The sequence below is a fragment of the Urocitellus parryii genome, chromosome 9, assembly GCF_045843805.1.
Source record: "Urocitellus parryii isolate mUroPar1 chromosome 9, mUroPar1.hap1, whole genome shotgun sequence".
Lineage (NCBI taxonomy): Eukaryota > Metazoa > Chordata > Mammalia > Rodentia > Sciuridae > Urocitellus > Urocitellus parryii.
The window spans coordinates 141,998,413-142,020,871 of NC_135539.1; the positions used below are offsets into that span (position 1 = coordinate 141,998,413).

The 22,459-nt window shown below is 30.5% G+C and overlaps 1 protein-coding gene across 3 annotated transcripts in view; it reads left to right on the forward strand.

Annotated features, from left to right (window-relative positions):
* Positions 1 to 22,459, forward strand: part of Kifap3 (kinesin associated protein 3) — a 138,890-nt gene that overhangs the window by 22,212 nt on the left and 94,219 nt on the right. For all 3 annotated transcript variants that reach the window (XM_026405250.2, XM_026405251.2, XM_026405252.2), the window contains exons 3-9: positions 3,776 to 3,930; positions 6,407 to 6,462; positions 7,005 to 7,146; positions 12,341 to 12,440; positions 14,068 to 14,192; positions 15,862 to 15,960; positions 21,627 to 21,805. In XM_026405250.2, coding sequence (XP_026261035.1) covers positions 3,776 to 3,930; positions 6,407 to 6,462; positions 7,005 to 7,146; positions 12,341 to 12,440; positions 14,068 to 14,192; positions 15,862 to 15,960; positions 21,627 to 21,805 — 856 coding nt within the window. The remainder of the gene's footprint in view (positions 1 to 3,775; positions 3,931 to 6,406; positions 6,463 to 7,004; positions 7,147 to 12,340; positions 12,441 to 14,067; positions 14,193 to 15,861; positions 15,961 to 21,626; positions 21,806 to 22,459) is intronic.

Consider the following 22,459-nt stretch of genomic DNA (forward strand, 5'->3'; position numbering starts at 1 on the left):
TTACTAGGAGAACAAGTGGTATTTAGCATACTACTGAGAACAACTTTAAGTATATTGTGGTGATTCTTAACAGGAAGTGATTTTGTTCACAAGGGGACACTGGGTAGTGCCTGGGGACATTTTTAGTAGTCATAATAAGAGGGGTACCATTGACAACTAGAGACCAAGTGTAGAGACCAAGTGCTGCTAATCATGTTATGATTAGCACAAGACAACCACCTGTGACCAAGAATTACTACAGCCAAATTTCAATAGTACTGCAGCTGGAAAACCCTGGTTTATAGTAGAAGTATACTAACTTGTAAAACCAATCATGAAAGATATGTTTATTAGGGACTTGTTAGTTTAACTTAGGAAATTTAGATCTTGAGGAACTAACTTCAAAGAAAAGTTGCCTAATATCTTACTAGGATCTCTAATAGGTCTTCTTATTTGGGTTAGAAGGAAACTAAATTACCTTAATAACTCATTAAAGATGAACGAGTTCTTTAGATAATACAGTAGATTGAAGAGAAACACATGTGTTCATAGATACTTTACTTTTAGATTCCAGCTACTGCTTTTTATTGTTCTCTCATTTGAATTTTTGTGATTACTTTATTTTGAGAACACATGAAAATATCTTATTATTGGAAGAAAAACTCAAGGTTGGGTTCTTTGCCTTTAGAACCTCAAACATCCACACTTCAGGAGAGAAATTTAAAGTTTGTATTCTTAAGTATTCAGTCACTAGCCTCATTCAACTGGAATGCAATGATAAATATGTTACTTTAAAATCTGCAGACTTTCTAGACAAGAGTTACATTTGGTAGAGTTAGCCACATGGAAAGAGTTACTGCCCATTGGGGTTAAAGTGCACTTAAATTTTAGTAAGAGAAAAATCCAGTAGATTTACCTTGTAAAGCTCATGCACAAGATGGAGAGAAATCATATTGTGGTACCAAAGTGGTTTTTTTTTTTTTTTTTTAAATTTGGGAGGCATTATCAGTTGTGAGAATGAGGAGAATCTCATAGATTGAGAAAGACATGAAGTGAAACTGCCAGTGGTATGCCCCCCCCCCCATTCCAGAAGTCTTATATTTTATTCTCCCCTTTGATCAAAGGAATTTACAAACCCATCCTCAACTGAGTTGAATTTTCTGAATATTTCTTTACGGGAAAGTGTTGATCCTAATCCAAAAATAATATAGGTGATGCTTTGTGAGTTTATGATGTTCTTCATAGACACATACATGGTGCCTTCTATTCATTGATACAATTAATCCAGTAAACATAAGCTGACATTCTGAAAATTTCTCACCCTCCTGAATTTTTTCTTATCTTTTTAATAAATGACAGATTTAGGAGAGAGTACACACTAAAATCAGAAAATTTGTCTTATTATCCTGAGTGGAAAGAAATGAATCAGATTGCTAATATATATTAGAATGGCTGAAATCCAAAACTAACAATAAGAATAACAAGATATCAGCAAGGATATAGAGAAGCAGGAACCCTCATAACTTTGGGAATATAAAATGGCATTCATTTTGTTAGAAAATGTGGTAGTTCCTTGCAGAGCTAAACATACACAAACCACATGATCCAGCAATTGTTCTGCTAGATATTCATCAAATGAGCTAAGAACATAAATCCAAATAAAACTGAATGTTTATATTAGCTTTATTCATAATTGTCAACAATTGGAAGCAGCCAAGATATCCTTCAGTAGTGAATAGATAAGCAAACGGGTGCAGCCTCTACAATCAAGTATTACTCAGCAGTAAAAAGAAATGAATTATCGTGTGACGCAGTGGCACACACCTGTAATCACATATCCTCCCTGAGGTTGGGGGAGTAGGGTGGATTGGGAGTTCAAAGCCTACCTCAGCAACTTATTGAGGTCTAAGCAACTCAGTGAGACCCTGGGGGTATGGCTCAATGGTTAAGCACCCCTGAGTTCCATCCATGGTACCAAAAAAAGAAATGGACTATCAAGCTATGAAAAGACATGAAGGAAATGAAGGAGTCTAATTGTATATTGCTAAGTGAGAGAAGCCATTCTGAAAAATATATGTACTATATGATTCCAATTACATGACATTCTGAAAAAGGCAAGCTATAAATATAGTAAAAAGATTAGAGATTGCCAATAATTAAGGGGAGGGAGAGATGAAGAACAGGGCATTTCAAGGCAGTAAAACTATTCTGTATGATACTATGAATGATATATATGACATGCTTTTATCAAAATTCATAGAACACAAAGAGTGAACCCTAACATAAGCTATGGACCTTGGTTAATAATTATATGTATTGATTTTGATTCATCAGTTATAATAAGTATACCAACCTGATGCAAGAGAGTAATAATAAAAAATAGTAAAATATTAGAAACTATGAGGGAGGCATATATGGGAGTGTTCTACTTTCTGTATAGTTTTTCTGTAAACCTGAAACTTCTCTAAAAAGTCTGATAATTTTTTTTTTTAAAAATTGTCTTCTCCATCAGATTTATTGAAACAGTCACGGCTTTTCCAGTTCTTTGTTAAAGTTAGCCATGGAGTTTTCTTCTAAATGTACCCTCCTTGCCATCTACCTTTTGTTGTTCAGCCAAAACTATTCAAAAATATAATCAGAACTTTATACGACTTAATAGGGACCAAAAATCTAAGTAGATTGAAGAAGAAAATATGATTAAGGACAGGCCATTACTAGGGTTTTTGTTAGAAACATTAGACATGCCACTCTAGGAAATTTAAGCAAAAAGGAATTTATTAGAGACCATTAGGTGGTTTGCAGAATCCCTGGCGAACAAGATTTGGGGTTGTCTATGTTAGCTAGGAATAGTATCTAGGGCACTTTGTTGGACTGGTTTCAGGAGAGATCATCTGCATCTAATAATGGTTTGAAAAATAATACATTTAAAGCATTATCTGAGATGTCCACTCCTGCTCCAATAGCTTGATATCTCCCTCCCCACAAAATTAGCCATCTTCACCAAGAAATAATTCTACACAGTGGAGGCTTGCTTAATCTTTTTTTGAATGTAAACCTCTCATAGGAGCATCTGCTTGACAGTTTTTTTTGCCAGTTTTGATTCTTCACTCTGGACCTGATTTTATGTCTTCATAGTTTTCCCACATGCCATGAATCCATTAGTTCATTGTCTTAAGACTTGAACTATCTTTTCTTATTGGTCTCTCAGTGGATCTCTTGAGCTAAATTTAAAAGGAAGAGGGAGCTGGTTAATTATTATATTTAATATACTAATATAAGTATAAAATCTATTCATTTGTTCCAGAATTCACAGAATTCTTCATACAGGTCTTAAAATGTGTCTTGCTTTTTCTCTTTATTTATGTTTTATACAGTTGCCACCAGAGCAACTGAATTTGAAAATATCAAGATTATGTCTTGTCCTAACTTAAAAAAATAAAAATGTGGGTGAGGTTAAATATATATATATTTATTTGTGGCAGTATGGATTCTCAAATCCAATAATGACTTAAGACTATGAATTTTACATCAGAAATGCTGCTTTAAAATAGAACCTCAGAAGGTTCTGTCCTGCCTCAACAGAAAAAGATTTATGTTGCTTTTTTACTTTGCTTGTCCAGCTCAAAGAAAATCCCTGTTTAGTATTTTTCCTATATAGGACTTTATTTATTTTACTGAGATTCTATGGCCAGATACGTATTGACTCTCTTAAAATCTGAAAACCATTTTAGAGTAGTGTTATTAAATCTGTCACATACTTTAGAATATCTGAGTTAGAATTTGAATGTGCTTGCAGCATTCGTCTGAAGAGTCTCAATGCCAACACAGATATAACTTCTCTGGCTCGGAAGGTGGTTGAAGAATGCAAGCTCATTCATCCCTCAAAACTCAATGAGGTGGAACAACTGTTATACTATTTGCAGAACCGCCGTGATTCATTGTCAGGAAAAGGTAGGTAGGAGAATTCCTTATTTTTTTGTGTGTGGTGCTGGGGATAGAACCCAGGACCTCACAAAGCCAGGCAGATATTCTGCCACTGAGCCACAACCCTGTCCCAGGAATTCCTGATTTTTAAATTTAAAACCAAAGTTGTTTGACTAGAGTTTAGACTTCACATAGTTGAATGTTGGGTAAGGTTGTTTTGGTTTTTGTTTTTTTTTTTAAACTAGTACTGTGAACAAGTAAGCAAATGATAGAATAAACAAGCATTACTTTCCTTTAAGCCAATTTTTATTGCTTCCACATAAAATTATCTGACCTATTTCATTGTTTTTGTACTGAAGTACACTGAAATAAGGAATAAAAAAAGGAATCTGTCAGATTGACTGTAAAATAATAAAAGAAGATAATTTAAGGAAGAAACCAATTTTTCCCACCCCAACTAGACAATATTTTTTAAATTTCTTAATTGATGTTTAATTTATAATTTGAATAAATTATTTAAGTATGTAAATTTTAAGAAAAGCATATGTCATGTGCTTTAGACTATCCTAAAGATGTAACTTTTATAAATAAATCTTCTTAATGCAAATATAACCTTTTCTTTTTCATTCTTCAACCCCTGTATTGTTGTATGTTCAATTCCTTCATATAAAAGAACCATAGAATTAAGGTATTACAGCTAAGAAAATTCTTACAGAAGACATTTTCAAATAATCATCCAGAAAACAAAGTAAAACTTTATTTCAGTGAACAGTATCTCAGATTACTGAATGCTTAGTAATACCATTTCACAGTATTTACTAAATTTACATATCTTTCAACGTTGATGGGTTCTAAAATATGATGCTTCTAAAATAATATGTCAGTGTCCAAATTTTGACTAGGTTGTATAGAAAAATAAATAAAAATTTTGTTTTGACTTTTTTCAAATTAGTATTTTTTCTCAGCATTATTTATTTCCCAGCAAATAAAATGCCTTGTGCCTAATATATAATTTTATTATTTAGCCCTAAATACACCATCTAATACATATTAAATGCTCACTATATATTTGTCAAATGAATTGAATGGCTATACATTTATTTAAAAGCAAAAATAGGCATTATGAACTTGATTACTTCTAATAACATAGTAAATACTCAGTGTATATACTTTTTTAATTACTAAGAGGTGTTATATAGATAAGAAAATGTCAATGCAAATTTTATTAAACAAATATTATCTAAAAGATACTCTAATTAAGATGTTTATAAATGATGAGAAATGGCATCTTCAATTAAATTCAAAGTGAGCACAGCAAATCTGGTAATGTTTTAAGATCTGTGTGTATTTATTGTGGGTTGTACAATAATAGTTAAATTTGATCTTTCAAAGTGGCAAATTCATATAATTCTAAAGGAATTTTTGCTAAAACATCTTTAAACTAGTGAAAACTCTATCACTGAGTTTTCAGGATGAATCAGATTTTCTCCTCTCCCCAAAATTAAAAGAATATGAAAATATTTTGTATAGTCATACATGGACAAAAATATTAAAGTCATTATTTTCTCTGTTTATACAAAATGCTTTACTGTATTAAATGTATACTTATTTTTAAAATATTAACAATTTTACTTGGTATTCAATATTTCAAAGCCAGAAGCCTTTTTCCAAAAAGTGACTTAAAACAAAGCAATAATAATTGATCATGTGATTTGTCACCTTAAGGGATTTTTTTCTTTGCTAATTGAAACCACTGTTTGAGACAAAATTTAGCCGTTGAGATTCATCACTCTAGAATGCCTCCTATCCTCTGAAAATAATGAGCTAATTCTATTATATGTATATTTAGTTGTTAATTATTATAGAATCAAATTTTTGTATTTTTCTATCACTGTAACATGTATTACTTAGGTTTTGTACCAGATTGCAAAAGTATTATAGATTTTTTTTTCAGAAATGAAATTTATGTTTTTGATTAATTCACCTTTAGATACCTCTTTATTTGGGAATAACTATACATTATTTTAACTTGAAATTTGACCTATCATTTCTTATTCTTCACCCTTGTTAGTTTTTATTTTAGTTTTAACATTACTCAGTTTTTTTATATTATCTATTATCTTTTTCTTTGCCTTATTGATTCAACTATTTCCACCTCAAATTTGAATAAGGAAGGGAAAAAGAGGATAATTAGAATTAACTATTATGCTTCTTGTTAACAAGTCTTGCTGAGCACATACCCAAAAAGTTAACCAAGAAGAAAATTAAAATTGTTGCCCAACATAACTTTGGGATTATAGAATTTATTAGTTTATACTCTCCTTGATATTATCATTAGAACAGATGGATGGATAATAGATGAGCATTTTTATACATTGAAAAGAGATAAGTTTCATCAATTAATATCCCCAGTTTAGCTAGAATCAAACTCAGCTGTTGAAAATAAAATTACCCAGAAACCCTAAAAACCTAATTCTCCTCATTAAAAAAAATCTTTTTGCAGAAAAAAAAGAAAAATCAAGCAAGCCTAAAGATCCACCTCCTTTTGAAGGAATGGAGGTAAGAGTGTATGAATTCTGATCTAATAAAGGACTGCTTGTAAAATATTGCCTTTAATATATTAATGCATATAATCACATTAATCTGATGTGGAATTTTAAAAAAATGATTGAACTTAGAGGTATCTGAGAAAGGTAGAAAATTGATATTTAATTGATACTGAAAATTATTGGTTGTGTGTTTTAAACATTATTTTGTTAACATAAGTAGTAAAAGTGTTTAGATTATTCTTATTGCAGTGTTTTGAAATATTATTTTTCTTTTATAGTAGATACAAATTACTTTGTATTACATTAAAATACTTTACTGACAAATTTCAGAGTTTATATACATCACATTTTCTCACTGTTACACTTCGGTTTTAGAGTCCTAGAACCCAAAGGCTTAAAATCCCCATCTAAAAAGAAGATAGCTACTATGAAGTCTTTAGAAATTGGTTTCTGGTTATAAAGGGTAGTATAGTGATCCCAAAATATCAGTATTTTAGCAGTTAATCTGTTGAGCATTATTATTAAGCCTTTCTGCCTCTTATTTTGTTTCAGATTGATGAAGTTGCTAACATTAATGACATGGATGAATATATTGAATTATTATATGAAGATATTCCTGACAAAGTTCGGGGTTCTGCTTTGATACTCCAGCTTGCTAGAAATCCTGATAACTTGGAAGAACTACTATTAAATGGTGATTTATGTCTATAAACATTTAAACATTAAAAATAGAAAAATTATTGCAAAACAATTCTACCTCTAAAGTTTATATTCATATATTAAGTATTATGTACATTCATAGACATGCATGTGTACACACACACATGATTTTCATGTCTTAAATATTTACATTCTGAATTCTAGTACTTCTTTTAATAACTTTATTTTATATGTTTATTTTTTTAATGTGGTGCTGAGGATCAAACCTAGTGCCTCCTATGCACTAGGCAAGTGCTCTAAAACCCCAGCCCCTGTAATACTTTTTAATGTATTTAGGAATATTTTCTTACAATCTATTACTTTTCTGTTTCTCTTTCTGTTACTTGTCTGTTTCTCTACTGTCTGTTTCTCAATCTATTACTTGTCTATTTCCCATGGTATATCTTTTTTCCATACTTCTACTTGCACACCATGTGTGTCTTTGAGTCTAAAGTATTTCTATTTTAGATAGCATATGGTTGAATTATGTTTTTTTATTCATTTTTATCCACCAAAGTGTTTAGTCTATTTAAGATTAATGTAATTAACTTAACTTATAAGTTAGGAATTGAATCTAACATTTTTTATTTATTTTCTATATAATTCTTTTTTATTATTTATTCTAAATTGTTATACATGATGATAGTACAATTCATTTCATGTTACACATATAAAGCACAATTTTTCAAGTCACTGTACACAAAGTATTTTCACACCATTCATGTCTTCATACATGTACTTAGGGTAGTGATGTATAACTAATTCCACCATCATTCCTACCCCCTTTGTACCCTCCCTGCACCTCCCTTCCCTTTGCCCTATCTAAAGTTCCTCCATTCCTTCCATGCTCCCTGCCATCCCCATTATGAGTCAGCATCCTCATATCAAAGAAAACATTTGGTCTTTGGTTTTGGGGGATTGGCTTTCATCACTTAGCATTATATTCTCCAACTCCATCCATTTACCTGCAAATGCCATTTTATTCTTTTTTAATGCTAAGTCATGTTTCATTATGTATATATACCAAAGTTTCCTGATGCATTCATTTACTGAAGGACATCTGGGTTGGTTCCACAATTTAGCTATTGTGAGTTGTCCATTGATATAGCTGTGTCCCTGGAGTTTGCTGTTTTTAAGTCCTTTGGGTATAAGCCGAGGAGTGTGATAGCTGGGTCAAATGATGGTTCTATTCCAAGTTTTCCCAGGAATCTCCATATTACTTTCCAGATTGGCTGTACCAATTTACAGTCCCACAGCAAAGTGTGAGGTGTGCCTTTTTCCCCACATCCTTGCCAACTCATATTGTTGTTTATATTCTTGGTAGCTGCCATTCTGACTTTTTCCTCCTTACTCCTCTGTACTATTTAGCCATACAGATTACATATCTATATAAATCCATCAACACAATTATATAATTATCATTGTATGCATTTCTTTTTGTGGATTTAAGTTAATGTACAGTGTTCTTTCATTTCAGTTTGAAGAGATTCCCTTCGTATTTCTTGTAGATAAGGTCTGCTAGTTATAAATTCTCTTTAAATTTTGTTGACCTTATAGTAACTTAATTTTATTAGTTTTTTGAAGGATAGATTTGTTGTATATAGAATTTTCAGTTGATAGGAGTTCTTTTACCTCTTTATATTATCCCATTTGCCTACGTGTGTATGGTTTATGATAGAAAGTCAGCTGTGATCTTTTTGAGGATTCCATGTATATACTAAATTGCTTTTCTTTTGCTACTTTCAGCATTCTCTTTGCCTTCATTCTTACCAGTTTGACTCTGATGTACTTTATTGAGTGTTTGTTGTTGTTGACTTTGCATTTATCTTACTTGGAGGTTGTTGAACTTTTTGAAGGTTCAGATTAATATTTTTCCACAAAAATCAAGTTTTGGTCATTATTTTACTAACTATTCATTCTGCCTTTTTCTCTTTTCTGCCCTTGGGATTCCCATTATGTATGTTATTACGCTTTGAGGTGCTCCCTAGGTCTTTGAGGCCATTTATTTTTTCTTCATTCTTTTCCTCAGACTGAATCATCTAAGTTGATCTGTTTTTACAGATCTTTTTTCTTTCTGGTTCATATCTGCTGTTGAGACCTTCTTAATGAATTTTTCATTTCAATTATTTTATTTTCAACCAGAGAATTTTTATTTGGGTCTTTTTTTTAATAATTTGTATCTTTGGTGAAACATCATTCTTATATCTTTATACACTTTATTACTCAGCCATGATTTACTTTAGTGTTTCGAATATAATTATAGTAGCTGACTTAAAGTCTTTGTCTCATAAATTCAACATCTTTGCTTCCTCATGTACAGTTTCTTGTGAATACTTTATTTCCTGAGTATGGTCCACACTATTCTGTTTCTTTGCCTTGTTGTTGTTGAAATAATATCATCATAACAACTTTGGAAATCAAATTCTATCACTAGCGTTTGTTATTGATGTTGTTTGTCTGTTTACTGAGTTATGTGGATTGATTTTATAAAGTCAATATCCTTTGCCTGTATGTCCACTGAAATTTCTCCTCAGTTAGCTTAGTGGCCAGCCAATGTTTGGACAGAGTTCCTTGAACATTTGGCAATAAGTCTCTGAGCCTTTGCTAAGGGATTCTCTGTATTTGGGGGCATGTCTTTAATACTCAAGCAGGTTGTTTAAAATTTTTTCTTTACTTTCTGCTTTTGCACCTTGTCTCGGGTTTAGCCAGAGATGAGAGATGAGGGCCTTCAGGTCTTTCCCTGGTAAATGTACAACCCTGCACCTAGCATTGCCTTCTAGATTCCCAGGGATATATTGGAGCTTTTTAAATACCTATGAATATCTGATTTCTCATTTTTCCTTTTTTAAGTTTTTTGGTGAACCTTTTGTTAATCCTGTTTTTTAAAAAAGAAAACTGATATGAGGCTACCTCAGGCCGTTGTTATGTTACCAACAATAGTGTTTGACAATTATCCTGAGTTTTAAGATACACCCCAAGAATGGAGTTTTTCAGCAAGTATCCAGATAGGTGGGTTAGTGATAGTTCTCTGCAATGGAGCCTCAGGCTCCTCTTCCCTGTAGCTCTTGCCAGGCTACTCTGCTGGCTTTTATAGTTCTTGTAGTTGTGATACTACTGGTTTTCAAGGAACCACAAAGCTAGACAGGATAGAATTAGGGTAAGTTGAATTGCCATGAAACTCATTCTTCTTACCAATATTCAGCCAATTTTTCTGTGAGTTGTTTTTAGTTAATTCCCTTGGTTTTGAAAAAAATTGATTTTGACAGTTTTTGCCAGATTTCTTATTTGATCATGGAGGAGTAGATTTTGGGAAGTAGTCTGCCATTCTGAATGTGCCTTAAATTCATTTTTGTTAAAAATGATGAGTTAGGGATGTAATTTTACTTTTTCCATATTGGAATAGCCACTTATTCCAACCTAGTTAGTGAATGCTCTTTCCTTTCCCTGTATTCAAAATGTCTTTTTTACTATATGCCTACCATTCTTCTATGGAATTGATGCTTTTTGAAAACTTATTCTTGAAAAGTTATTATTTGCCAAATACTATACCCATGTATTCATGGATCTATTTTAGTGTTCCCATATTTGTTCCCATGGTCTATTTGATGAGTTCCAAACCAATATAATCCTGTTTGTTGTTGTTGCTTTTTTGTTTTATATTTTGACTACAGTTAGAATATTTAAGAAAAATGCTCTAATTTGCCTTTTTTTTCCTTAAAAACTTGCTCTGTCAGTGTTGTACATTTGACTAATGTATAATTTTGAGATACATTTATGTATTCTGTGGAAAAGCATAATGGCATTTTGATTGAAATTGTTTTCAATTTATAGGTAAATTTTTGATTACATTTTGACCTTTATGATTTCTTTTGGCTATTTCTTGATAACATGTATTGAATTCCTGTAGCTATGTATTTGTTGACATTATCCTATACTAAAGGAGAAGAATGATATAAAATTAGGCAAATAAATCACTAAACCTATAGCTAAATTTACATTATAGAATGTGGAAATATAATTAAAATATAGAATATAGAATTCCTTTGGGAATTACCAGATTCTTTATTAAGTAGGACTTTGGGGGGATTTTTTGCATATTGATATGCACTACCTTTCTACTTGTTTGACATTATAATAATTTTGTTTAAAGTATACATTATTTCAGTGTTCTACATTGTGAATGTGAATAAAATTGTGAAATGCTATTGTAGGATGTTTTTTAGTTGTCTAAAATATCCTCCACTAAGTGGATTAAAACAAATTCTGTACCCATGTATTCATGGATCTATTTTAGTGTTCCCACTTTTTATTCCTGTTAATAAATACAGTTAATTTATGTTTCATAATCTGAATAGCCAGAAAGTGGGAAAAAAACTGAACCTTTTTATAACAATAATAAATACTGATAATTTTGTCCATGAAGTACAATAGATCCTGAGTACTTATTAAAGACAGTTGGATTACGATTTATATATTTTAACATACAAGTATTTTAGTTTCATAAAATTTTTAAAAATTGGTAAGACAATTTTTGGTAATGTAAAATCAAAGTCATTACTTTATATTTACTTAATATATGTAATTTTCATTTATCAAATCATTAATTTTACTTTCCTTTAGATAAAAAATTTAGCAGAGATGCTCATTAACATGTGGGATCTAATTTTTGAAAGATATTTGTTTGCTTATGGCTGTTGGCAGGTGATACTGAAATAGACATTTTTTCTGTAAAATTTTATTTGATTAATTTACTTTATGGAGCTAGTGTTAGTCTGCTCATACCAAAATGTTATTGTTTTTTCTAGATTTATTTTAATTTTTCCTTTATACATTAAATAAGATGTTAGAAAAAAATTGGTACCAGAGTAGTAAGATTCCAAGTGGAAATGCAAATTAAGAGATGAATGGCCCTTTTTATTATTTTATTGTCACCATAATATTATGTTACTTTAAACCATATTTAACTTATTTGTAGTTTAGACTTGAAGCTGTTCATTATAAGTTTTTAAGTGAAAGTTTATATTATAATTTTTAAAATAGCTTTCTGTATTGGAAAGAAGTATCTTACTTTTTTGTCCCAGTTTTAGCTTAGCTTTGTAATTTATTCATGAGTCAACATTTAAAACCAGTCACCCTTTATACTAGAGGCAAGGGAAATGATTATCTTTGTATGTCTCCTTTTTCTTTAGAAACTGCCCTTGGTGCGTTGGCAAGAGTCCTGAGAGAAGACTGGAAGCAAAGCGTTGAATTAGCTACAAACATAATTTACATCTTTTTTTGCTTTTCTAGGTAAGTATAAAACTTATAAAATAAAAGGTTGGTCTATCTCCATTGCTATTTGTCTGCGTTAGTTTGTAGATTATAGGTTCTCTGGGTCTTTCTGTATATTTTCCTATGCTCTACCTTTTGTTCCCTCTCTTTCCTTTTCTGTTTTGCTCTCAGTTATCTCTTCATTTAGTCTGTACTTACCCATGCCAGCACACACACCCAATGGGTTAGTATAATGGTTTAGGGTTTAACATTAGAGTTTAACATTTGAATCCAAGCCTACTATTTATTAACTGTGTGAATGTGATTACTTTACTTAATTGTGCCTCAGTTTCCTCTTATGTAAAATTTGAATAGTAATAGTGGTAGCCTTTTCAGATAGTTTTTAGTTTTAGATGAGTAAGAACTACAATTCTTAATAAAGTCTGATCCAGAGTAAGTGCTCAGTAAATGTTTTTGTTATATATACATATATATGTGCAAATACAAGTATGTACATATTATGTATCATATTTTTATCATATATTTTTAAACATCAATTTTATTTTTTATCAATTTTGTACATATTTATGGGATAGAGTGTGATGAGATATTTGCATACAATGCATAATATCCAATCAGGTCAATTAGTATATTTTTCTTTAAGTTTTTATCATTTCTTTGTATTGAGACTTTGAACTTCTTCATTCTAGTCCTTTATAAAATAGATTGTAAATTGTTGTCAGATATAGTCATCCCACTATGTTGTAGAACATTAGAATTCATTCTCTCATGTAACTGTATGCTTCTATGAAATCAACTTTTTTGTCTTCTAAATAGGAGTAAAGAGTTACAGTATTTGTCTTTCTGATCTAACTTGGACACCTAACGTAGTGTCCTCCACTTCCATCCATGTCACCACAAATGACAGGATTTTTTTATTTTATGGCTGAATAACATTGCATTTACACACAAATATTCTGAAGAAAAATGTTTGTTAAGACATCATGAAAAATTTCTAGCAATTCCTAGAAAATTGCTTGCCTCCATTCTAAAATGCCAGAATTAGCAAATAAATATTTATGGAATAAATTATTTGGATGAATTAATTGTCTAGGAAACATGTAAAACTAAATTGCTAGTATTTTACTAGTTTATTCTGTTACAAATTTATTCAAACAATGAATATAACCTGTCTAGTATGGTACATTATCAACTTTGTTAGTAGTTTGAAAATTTATTCTGAGACTATCCAAGTAGTTAATATTTTAGTGCTTAATTATTTTTTTAAAAACATTCATTTTTTAGAAGTAGTTGGACACACTACCTTTATTTTATTTATTTATTTTATGTGGTGCTGAGTATTGAACCCAGGGCCTCACACGTGCTGGACCAGCACTCTACTGCTGAGCACATCCTAGCCCCTTTTGTGCTTAATTATAAAAATTTTATTTGATTCTTAACTTCTTAAAATGTATGGTGAGGGTAGTATATTAAAATATATTGAAAGTAATCTTTTATATATATCTGGCAATTCCAAATCTTCCTAGTATATTAGAGACATATTCATTTATTGAAATGTATATGATTTGTGCCAGTGTTTGCTGAAACCAAATTTCATGGATCAACTATATTCCTTTAAATACATACTAAAATCTCTTCTTTAAAGCTTTTCTCAGTTTCATGGACTTATAACTCACTATAAAATTGGAGCTCTATGTATGAACATCATTGATCATGAGTTAAAAAGACATGAGCTTTGGCAAGAAGAACTTTCCAAGAAGAAGAAAGCTGATATCCTTTCAGAGTGGCATTTTGACCTCTGCTGCCTATTGATAAAGATGGTTTTGTTTTATTCTTTTATTATTACTTATCACATTGCTTGGAAACCATTCAAAAGTATGTTGATGGTTAAGATAAAGATTCAGAGTATCAGAATAAATACAGTTTGACATAAGCATTTTGCCTCTTCTGAACTTGGATTAGTTAATGAAGTGGAAGGAAGAAGACAGTAGTAGTTCAGGATAACTGAATAGGTGAGACTCTAAGTAGCCTCATTATGTCTGCTAAGATCCATTGGTCAGCTGAAGCATGGGTCACCATTGTTGCTCTTGTACTTCTATTCAAATACAAAGAAGACTTTAATGGGAATTGATGTGAATTGTGTAATGAACTTAATTTAATGTTCTGTTTTTCTATTAAATTATGTTTTTCTAGTTAAGTGCAAAAATACTGTTTTTGTTTTTTTGTTACTGGGGATTAAACCCAGAGACAATTTACCATGGAGTCACATCCCCAGTCCTTTTTATTTTGAAATAGGGTCTCACTAAGTTGCTGAGGGTCTTGCTAAAATGTTGAGGGTGGCCTTGAACTTGCAATCTCCTTGCCTCATCCTACAAGTTGCTTGGATTATAGGCATGTGTTACCATACCTGGTGCAAAATACAGTTCTTAATAAATACAAATTTGAGAAGCTTATAGAATGATAGAACCTGTGAAACAAACCTCAGAAATTATGTTTTAACTTACATTACCATATTTTAATTTTTTTCTACAGTTAACTTGAAAAATAATTATATAGTCTTAACAATGTTATTGCCTATTGGTTTAACCCATTCTGTGGTTTGGAATTCTATTTATTATAATGTTCCTTCACTTAATGAACCAAAGTCCATCTCCAAATAACTTCCATCCCTTTAACTATTATCTACTGAAGTAATATAGAATATTCTTTTTAATATTACAATTCTCCTCTTATTTAAAAATACATGTCATATTTCTTCGACAATTTAATTTTTATAGATTGAAGGCTGGCTTATTCATATCTATCCTAATGTGACGTTTTTTAGATTAACAAGTCATGCTCATAACATTCCTTTTAATCCAATTTTTATTGATATCTTTTAAAAAATAAAAACATTATTCCTATTTTACAGAATAGCATACATTTTTTAACTCCCTTTTGTGGAAAAAGTGGACCTTTTTCTTTGGAATGTTTTTCTCTTGGCATCTCTAATCTGAAGAGGGTGCAAAGAGCTTTAGATTTAATCTGCATTCTTTGAATCCATTTTGGGCATCTATTTGAAGTAAAATCTAGTATTCTTAGTACTAAATCATTTTCTGCAAGGCAATAATCTTGGCATGGAAGCACTTGATAATCATTTGAAAGTTATAGAGTTGGCAACTTACCTAAAATATTTACACCTAATTTCTAGGAATTCAAGTATTTGGTGAAATTCAAATATTTCCTGATTCAAAGGAATCTGAGGAAAACCTTGAATACTGGACTAAGGTGTCCTGTTAATAGCACAAATATTGGGCAGAAAACAACATTTTAGTTAAACTGTTGGTTAGAGAAAATAACTAAAGTTGCATATAAAATATTAATAGTATTCTTCTAGGTATTTTTCAATAGTTTTGTCTTTGCTTTGGTTAATATATATGATCCTTAACTTAGTTTTTACTTGATGAAGACCTTGAAAATCAAACCTTGAGAAAGGATTATGAAAAAACTTTTAAAAAATACCAAGGGCTTGTGGTAAAACAAGAACAGCTACTACGAGGTATGAATTTCTAAGCAACTGGTAAAGCAACAGAGAGTTTACTCTAATTTGTTTTGTTCCATTTATGTCCTACCAGTGAACTAATACCAGAATAATGAGAAATTCTATAACTTTTAATATGCTTCAAGTTCTTCTGTCCTTAGTATGAATAATAGTATTTTAAAGTTCACTATACTGTTTTTCACAGTTTAGCCCCTAAGTGTATTTTAATTCGGTGTGTGAACTTTTCAGTGAGAATCTTTATCCCTCAAACTCTTAACTTAATGTGTTTAATCAAGTGAATTATTTGATTGCATTCCTAGAAAAATGATGCAGAAACTTACAAAATATTTCTCTTGTTTATAGCAAATATCCTTATTTCTAAGAGATGTAAAATTAAGAGATGTAAAATTTAAATGACATGGTTTTGCAGTCATTAGTGAGATGCAAAATCTTATGATGGTTAGTGAGAATGATCTTGATCTTTGAAGAATGCATTCATTTTCTGGTTTGTATATGGCTGTTAACTTTGTGCATGGAAATATTGTAAACTCTCCAAAAATTTTGAGTCCCTGAAAATTATTAGCACTTTTAACTATACTGAATTTTTTAAGTATTTGAAGTTGAGTAATTTAATTTAGCTCCACCTATTGAAGAAAAAGCCAGATTTTCAAAGTTAATTTTAAACAATCTAGAAAATAATACGTATGACAAATGTCAGTATATAACCTGAAATGCGTCAGATCTAAACAAATCCAATTGTTCACATGTCATACTCTCAAAGCACTACGTTGATTTTTTTTAACATGTAAAACTTTAAGCTTTGTTCCTAACCAAATATTTTACTAATGCAAGTATTTTATGTTCTCTTAAACAGCTTTTTTGAAGTATAATTGATAAACATTAAAGTATATAATTTTAAAGTATACATTTTGGTAAATTTTAATATATGTAAGTAAATGTGCAACTATGACCACAAGGTAAAGAACATATCTATTACTCCTGAAGTTTCTTCATGTATCCTTGTAATCATCTCTTTCCTTCTCCCTTCACCCTGATTTCCAGATAATCACTGATCTGCTTTCTCCCACTTTGGTTGAATTTACCTTTTCTAGAATTCTTTATAAATGGAATCATATAGTATATATCTTTTTTGTCTTATTTTGGTGAGCATAAAGATTCACCCATGTTGTCAGATTTATCAGTATTTTATTCCCTCTTATTTTTTAATTATATTTCTTTGTGTTTACTTGTTGATATCATTTAGAATATATCCAATTTTTGGCAATTACAATGCTGGTGTGAACATTCATCTACAAATCTTTGTATGGACAGATTTCATTTTTTTTTAACTTATTTAAATACCTAACTGGTGATTTGGCTGGATCATGTTAAAGGTGTATGTTTAACTTTATAGGAAATTGCCAAATGGTTTTCCACACATCACTTTATGTTCCCACCGTGGTTTATGTGAGTTCCAGTTGTTTTACATTGTCAATGATTGATATGGTCAATCATATTAATTTTAGCTAATTTTAAATATTTGGAATGGTATCTTATTGTGGTTTTGATTTGGACTTCCTTCCTTATTATATTGAACATCTCTTCATATGTGCTGATCTGCTATCTCCTTATCTTTGTTGAAGTATCTTTTCGTATCTTTTGACTATTTTCTTAATTGGATTCTTTATTTCTTTATATGTTTTTTGGATGCAAATCTTTATCAAACAGGTGATACATTCAAAGATTTTCTCTCTCAGTTTGATTTAATTTTACATTCTCCTAATAATATCTTTGAAAAGCAGAATTTTTAATTTTTATGAAGTACAAGTTTTTTAATGTTTTATTGTTCATGATTTTGGTATTGTATATAGGAGATCTTTTCCTAACCAAAAATTAACATTTTTCTCCTGTTTTGTTCTAGAAGTTTTATAGTTTCAGGATTTGCAGTCAAGTATGTAATACATTTTGAGTTAGTTTTTGTATATGGCGTGAGGGATGGATCACATTTCTTTATTTTTGTGTTTGACTCTCTAGTTACTCAACACTGTTTGTTCAAAAGACTATCCTTTACTGAACTGGTTTCTGTCTTTGCCAAGCTCATTCATATATATGTGTGCATGCCTCTTTTTGCTTTGTATCCTGTTCTGCTCATTACTTTGGTGTAGTTTATTACCAGCAGCATATAGTAATCTATAAAGTGTTAATTCCATTTAGTATATTTTCATTGATTTTTCTGTTTGTTTTCCTATTTTATTGAATTTTATTTTAATCTTCATTATTTCCCTTCTTCAGCTTACTTGGTGTTTAATTTGCTCTTATTTTGTTTTTTAAGGTAGAAACTGGGGTCATTCATCTAAGACCTTTGTACTATAATGCAGATATTTAGAGCTGTAAATATCACTCAAAGCACTGCTTTGACAGCATCCCACACATTTTGATATGAACTGTTTTCATTTTCATTCAATTCCAAATCCTTTCCAATTACCATTTTGGTTTATTCTTTGACTCATAACTTATTCAAAAGGGAGTAATGTTTGTTTTACATATATTTTGTTTCTGGGGACTTTTCAGATCTCTTTGTGTTAGTGATATTTATTTTAATTCCATTGTTACCAGAGAAAATGCTTTGTGTGACTTACATTCTTCTAAACTTATTAAGACTCACTTTATGGTCTAGAATTTTTTTTTTTTTTTTAGCAAAAGTTGCATGTGCACTTGATTGTGCATTCTACTGTTTGGGGATGGAACTTTCTATAAATGGTGGTCAGGTAAAATTGGTTAACAGTGATATCAAGTCTTTACATCTTGTTGATTTTTCCTGTTCCTTCTCTATTAATTATTGGGGGAGTAATACTAAAATATCATTGTAGTTCTGCATTTGTCTATTTCTCCTGAGGTTCTAACAATTTTCACTCCATATATTTTAAATCTCTGTTCTTGAGAACATAAAAACATATTTGTAATATACTCCTCATAAGCTGTCCTTATTATCTTTATGGATGTTCTTCATTATAAGTGGTAATATTCTTGGATCTGAAATTTACTCTTTTATATGTTAATATAGCCTCTCTGGCCTATTTATGACTTGTATAGGCATAGTATATATTGGTCCCTCATTTTCATTTCTAACATGTCCTTATTATCAACAGCATGTGATTAGATCTTGGTGTGTGTGTGTGTGTGTGTGTGTGTGTGTGTGTGTGTGTGTACGTATGCATAAAAGCATAGGTGTGCATATTTCTCCATTTTTCCTTATCTGCTTTCTTGTGGATTGAGGGTTTTTAAAATTCCATTTTATCTCCATTGTTGACTTAGCTCTAAATCTTTTGTAATTTTATTGATTGCTTTAAGGTTTGTATTACACATCTTTAATTATAAGTTGTCTATCTTGAACATACATCTTTAGTTAAGTCTGCTGTCAAGTAATATTATCCTATTTTATGTTTGTTAGAACCATTTTTCGTTTCCTGCCTTTTTTCTATTTTTAACATTTATTATATTTATATTATATATCATAGAATGCATTATTTTATAGTAAGTTTTATTTTAAAGATAATTGAATCATAAGAAAATAATCTTGGGCTGTGGTTGTATCTCAGTGGCAGAGCGCTTGCCTTGCATGTGTCAGGCAATGAGTTAGAACCTTAGCACCACATTAAAAAAATAAACAAATAAAATAAAGGCATACTGTCCATCTCCAGCCCTAAATTTTAAAAAAAAAGAAAATAATATTGTGTATTTATGTGTATAATTTCCACTGATCTTATTCCTTTGTTTGATAATGTATTTCTGTCTGGTATCATTTTATTTTTGCCTCTGGGATTGCCTTTAAAAATTTGTGTAGGACACATGTACTAATGATGATTTACTTTATCTTTTGTACATTTAAGAAAGACTTTATTCTATTTTGAAATATTTTAACTTGGTTTCAAATTCTAGATTGAAGGTGTTGCTTTCTCTCTACTTCACTGTTGCCTTGCTTGCATTTTTTTTAATGAGATGCCTACTGTTATCCCATTTTTGTAAGATTTCTTTTCCTCTGGCTGCTTTTAAGATTCTCTTTTTATGATTTGTTTTAGACAATTTGATTAGAATATACCTTGGTGTAATCTTCTTCGTGTTTCTTTTTCTTGGAGTTCAGTGAGTTATTGGAACCTGGGTTTATAGTTTTCATTAAATTTGAAAGTTTTCCTCTACTTCTTTAGGAACTTCAATTACAAAATTATTAGACCACTTGAAGTTGCCATAGTTCTCTCATACTCTTTGTTTTTGCTGTTTTCCTCCTATCTGTTTAATTTTTGATAGTTTATGATTATTTCTTCAATTTCATTGATCTTTTTTTCCAGCTCTAAATTACAGGTTAATGGCATCTAGTTATAATCTCAAGCATTATAGTTTTCACTGCTAGAAAGTTTGAATTTTTTTTTATATCTCCCACATCTTTACCTAACTTTTAGAAGATCCAGAATACAATTATTTAACTTTGAGTGTTCCCATTTAATAATCCTGATGTTTTTGTCAATTCTAGGACAGTTTCCATGGCTTTTTAAAAATACTTATAGGTTGTATTTTCCTGCTTCTTTGAATAAATGGTAATCTTTGGCTGTTAGTGTGAAATCTACGTTGTTGGGTGTTGTATATTATTTTATTCCTGTAAATATTTTCAATCTCTTTTAGGACATAAATTGAATTACTTAGAAAAAAATTAGACCTTATTCCAATAATTTTGTTAGTCTGGACATAAGCAGCATGCTTTAGTTTAAAATTAATTATTCCCCACTATTGAGGCAAGACTTTCCCAGTGATTCTATTACCCCATAAATTATGAGATTTTCAGTATGCTTGGTATAAACAAGCATTATTTCTAGCCTAGTGTAAATATCATATGCTTTTTCTTCTAATTCTCTCATTTGATTCTGACCCCAACCTCACTTAGATTTGAAGTGGTTTACAAATTAAATGAAATACTAAAATAATGAGTAACATCAAGACTGTAAGAGAGCATTCTGACAGAACCTTTTATATCTTAACTCAGAAGCTCCCTGTCAACAAAGCAAAATGAAAAAATGTTATGTTACATAATTTTCACTATTAGAAGAAAACAATCATCAGTTTCCTTTTGAGAACCTAAGCGTTTTTATTATGGGAGCTAAAAGAAATTGTACATAGAACTAGTAGACATTGACCTCAATTCTATCTAGGATAATAGTCATATTACTGAATTTCATGTACCTTTCCCTATGGTGACAAATAGAAAACCAGTTTGAATATGCAAAACCGGTTTTCATATCCCTACATGGTACCAACAAGCATTATGTTATGTTATTTTGGATTAATTTCTTAAATACAAACAGACCTTAATTGTTGAAGTTTTGATGTATTACCTTCTTTTTTATGTATATAAAAATATTTTTCCTGTCTTGTTTTAGTATCTGCTGACTTAAATACCTTTAATTGCTGTTTCATTACTATTAAACTCTAAGCTCCAAGAAAATAGATATCAATGTCACTTTGTTATTTATCTATCTTATCTATATATTTTATATAAGATTTATGCCTCATTCAATAATAATACATTTTTCTAGTGAGCCAATTACTAATCTGTTATAATTTTTATATTACCTATTTTTAATTGTTGATTAAATATGCCAAGCATTTAACTCTCATCTGTTTTACTTTTGTAGTTGCTCTTTATTTGCTTCTGAATCTTGCTGAGGATACTCGAACAGAACTGAAGATGAGGAATAAGAATATAGTTCACATGTTGGTGAAGGCTCTTGATCGGGACAATTTTGAGCTGCTTATTCTAGTTGTGTCATTCTTAAAGAAACTGAGCATTTTTATGGAGAATAAAAATGATATGGTAACTTACAAAGCTCCTTCTTGAAACAGTTTATGTTAGCCATTTCAAGTTAGGATATTTTGGTTAAAAAATAAACATTTTTGTGGGCTGAGGTTGTGGCTCAGTGGTAGCACATTTGCCCGGCATGTGTGAGGCACTGGGTTCGATTCTCAGCACCACATATAAGTAAATGAATAAAATAAAGGTTCATCAACAACTTAAAAAATATTTTTAAAAAAGTTTAAAAATAAATAAACATTTTTACCCTTATTAAGGTAATTCTGAAATTCTGAATAAACATTTCAATAGCAATAACTCACTGAAATGGCTTCACATTCCAGATAATTAAAGCTTTCTGTTTAAAAATATTTTCTAATATATAGAATATATCTTGTCATATTAAATACAATATGTAGAAAATAGTTTAAACTTAAAGTTTATTTCAGGTTCATCTGATCTTATTTTCCCTTAAATATTTTGCGTTCTGCATTTCTGATATTAGTATGTGGAATTACAGTTTAGCATAATCTCTTCTTTGTTACCCACCATTACAATTAGTAGCTACAACCTGTTGATTTTGCTTCTTAAGTATCTCTGGGAGCTATTCCTTCCTTATAGTTCCCTGTGCTATTGAATTAGTTCCTACCCTCTTAATTCATTCCTCTTCATTTCTTG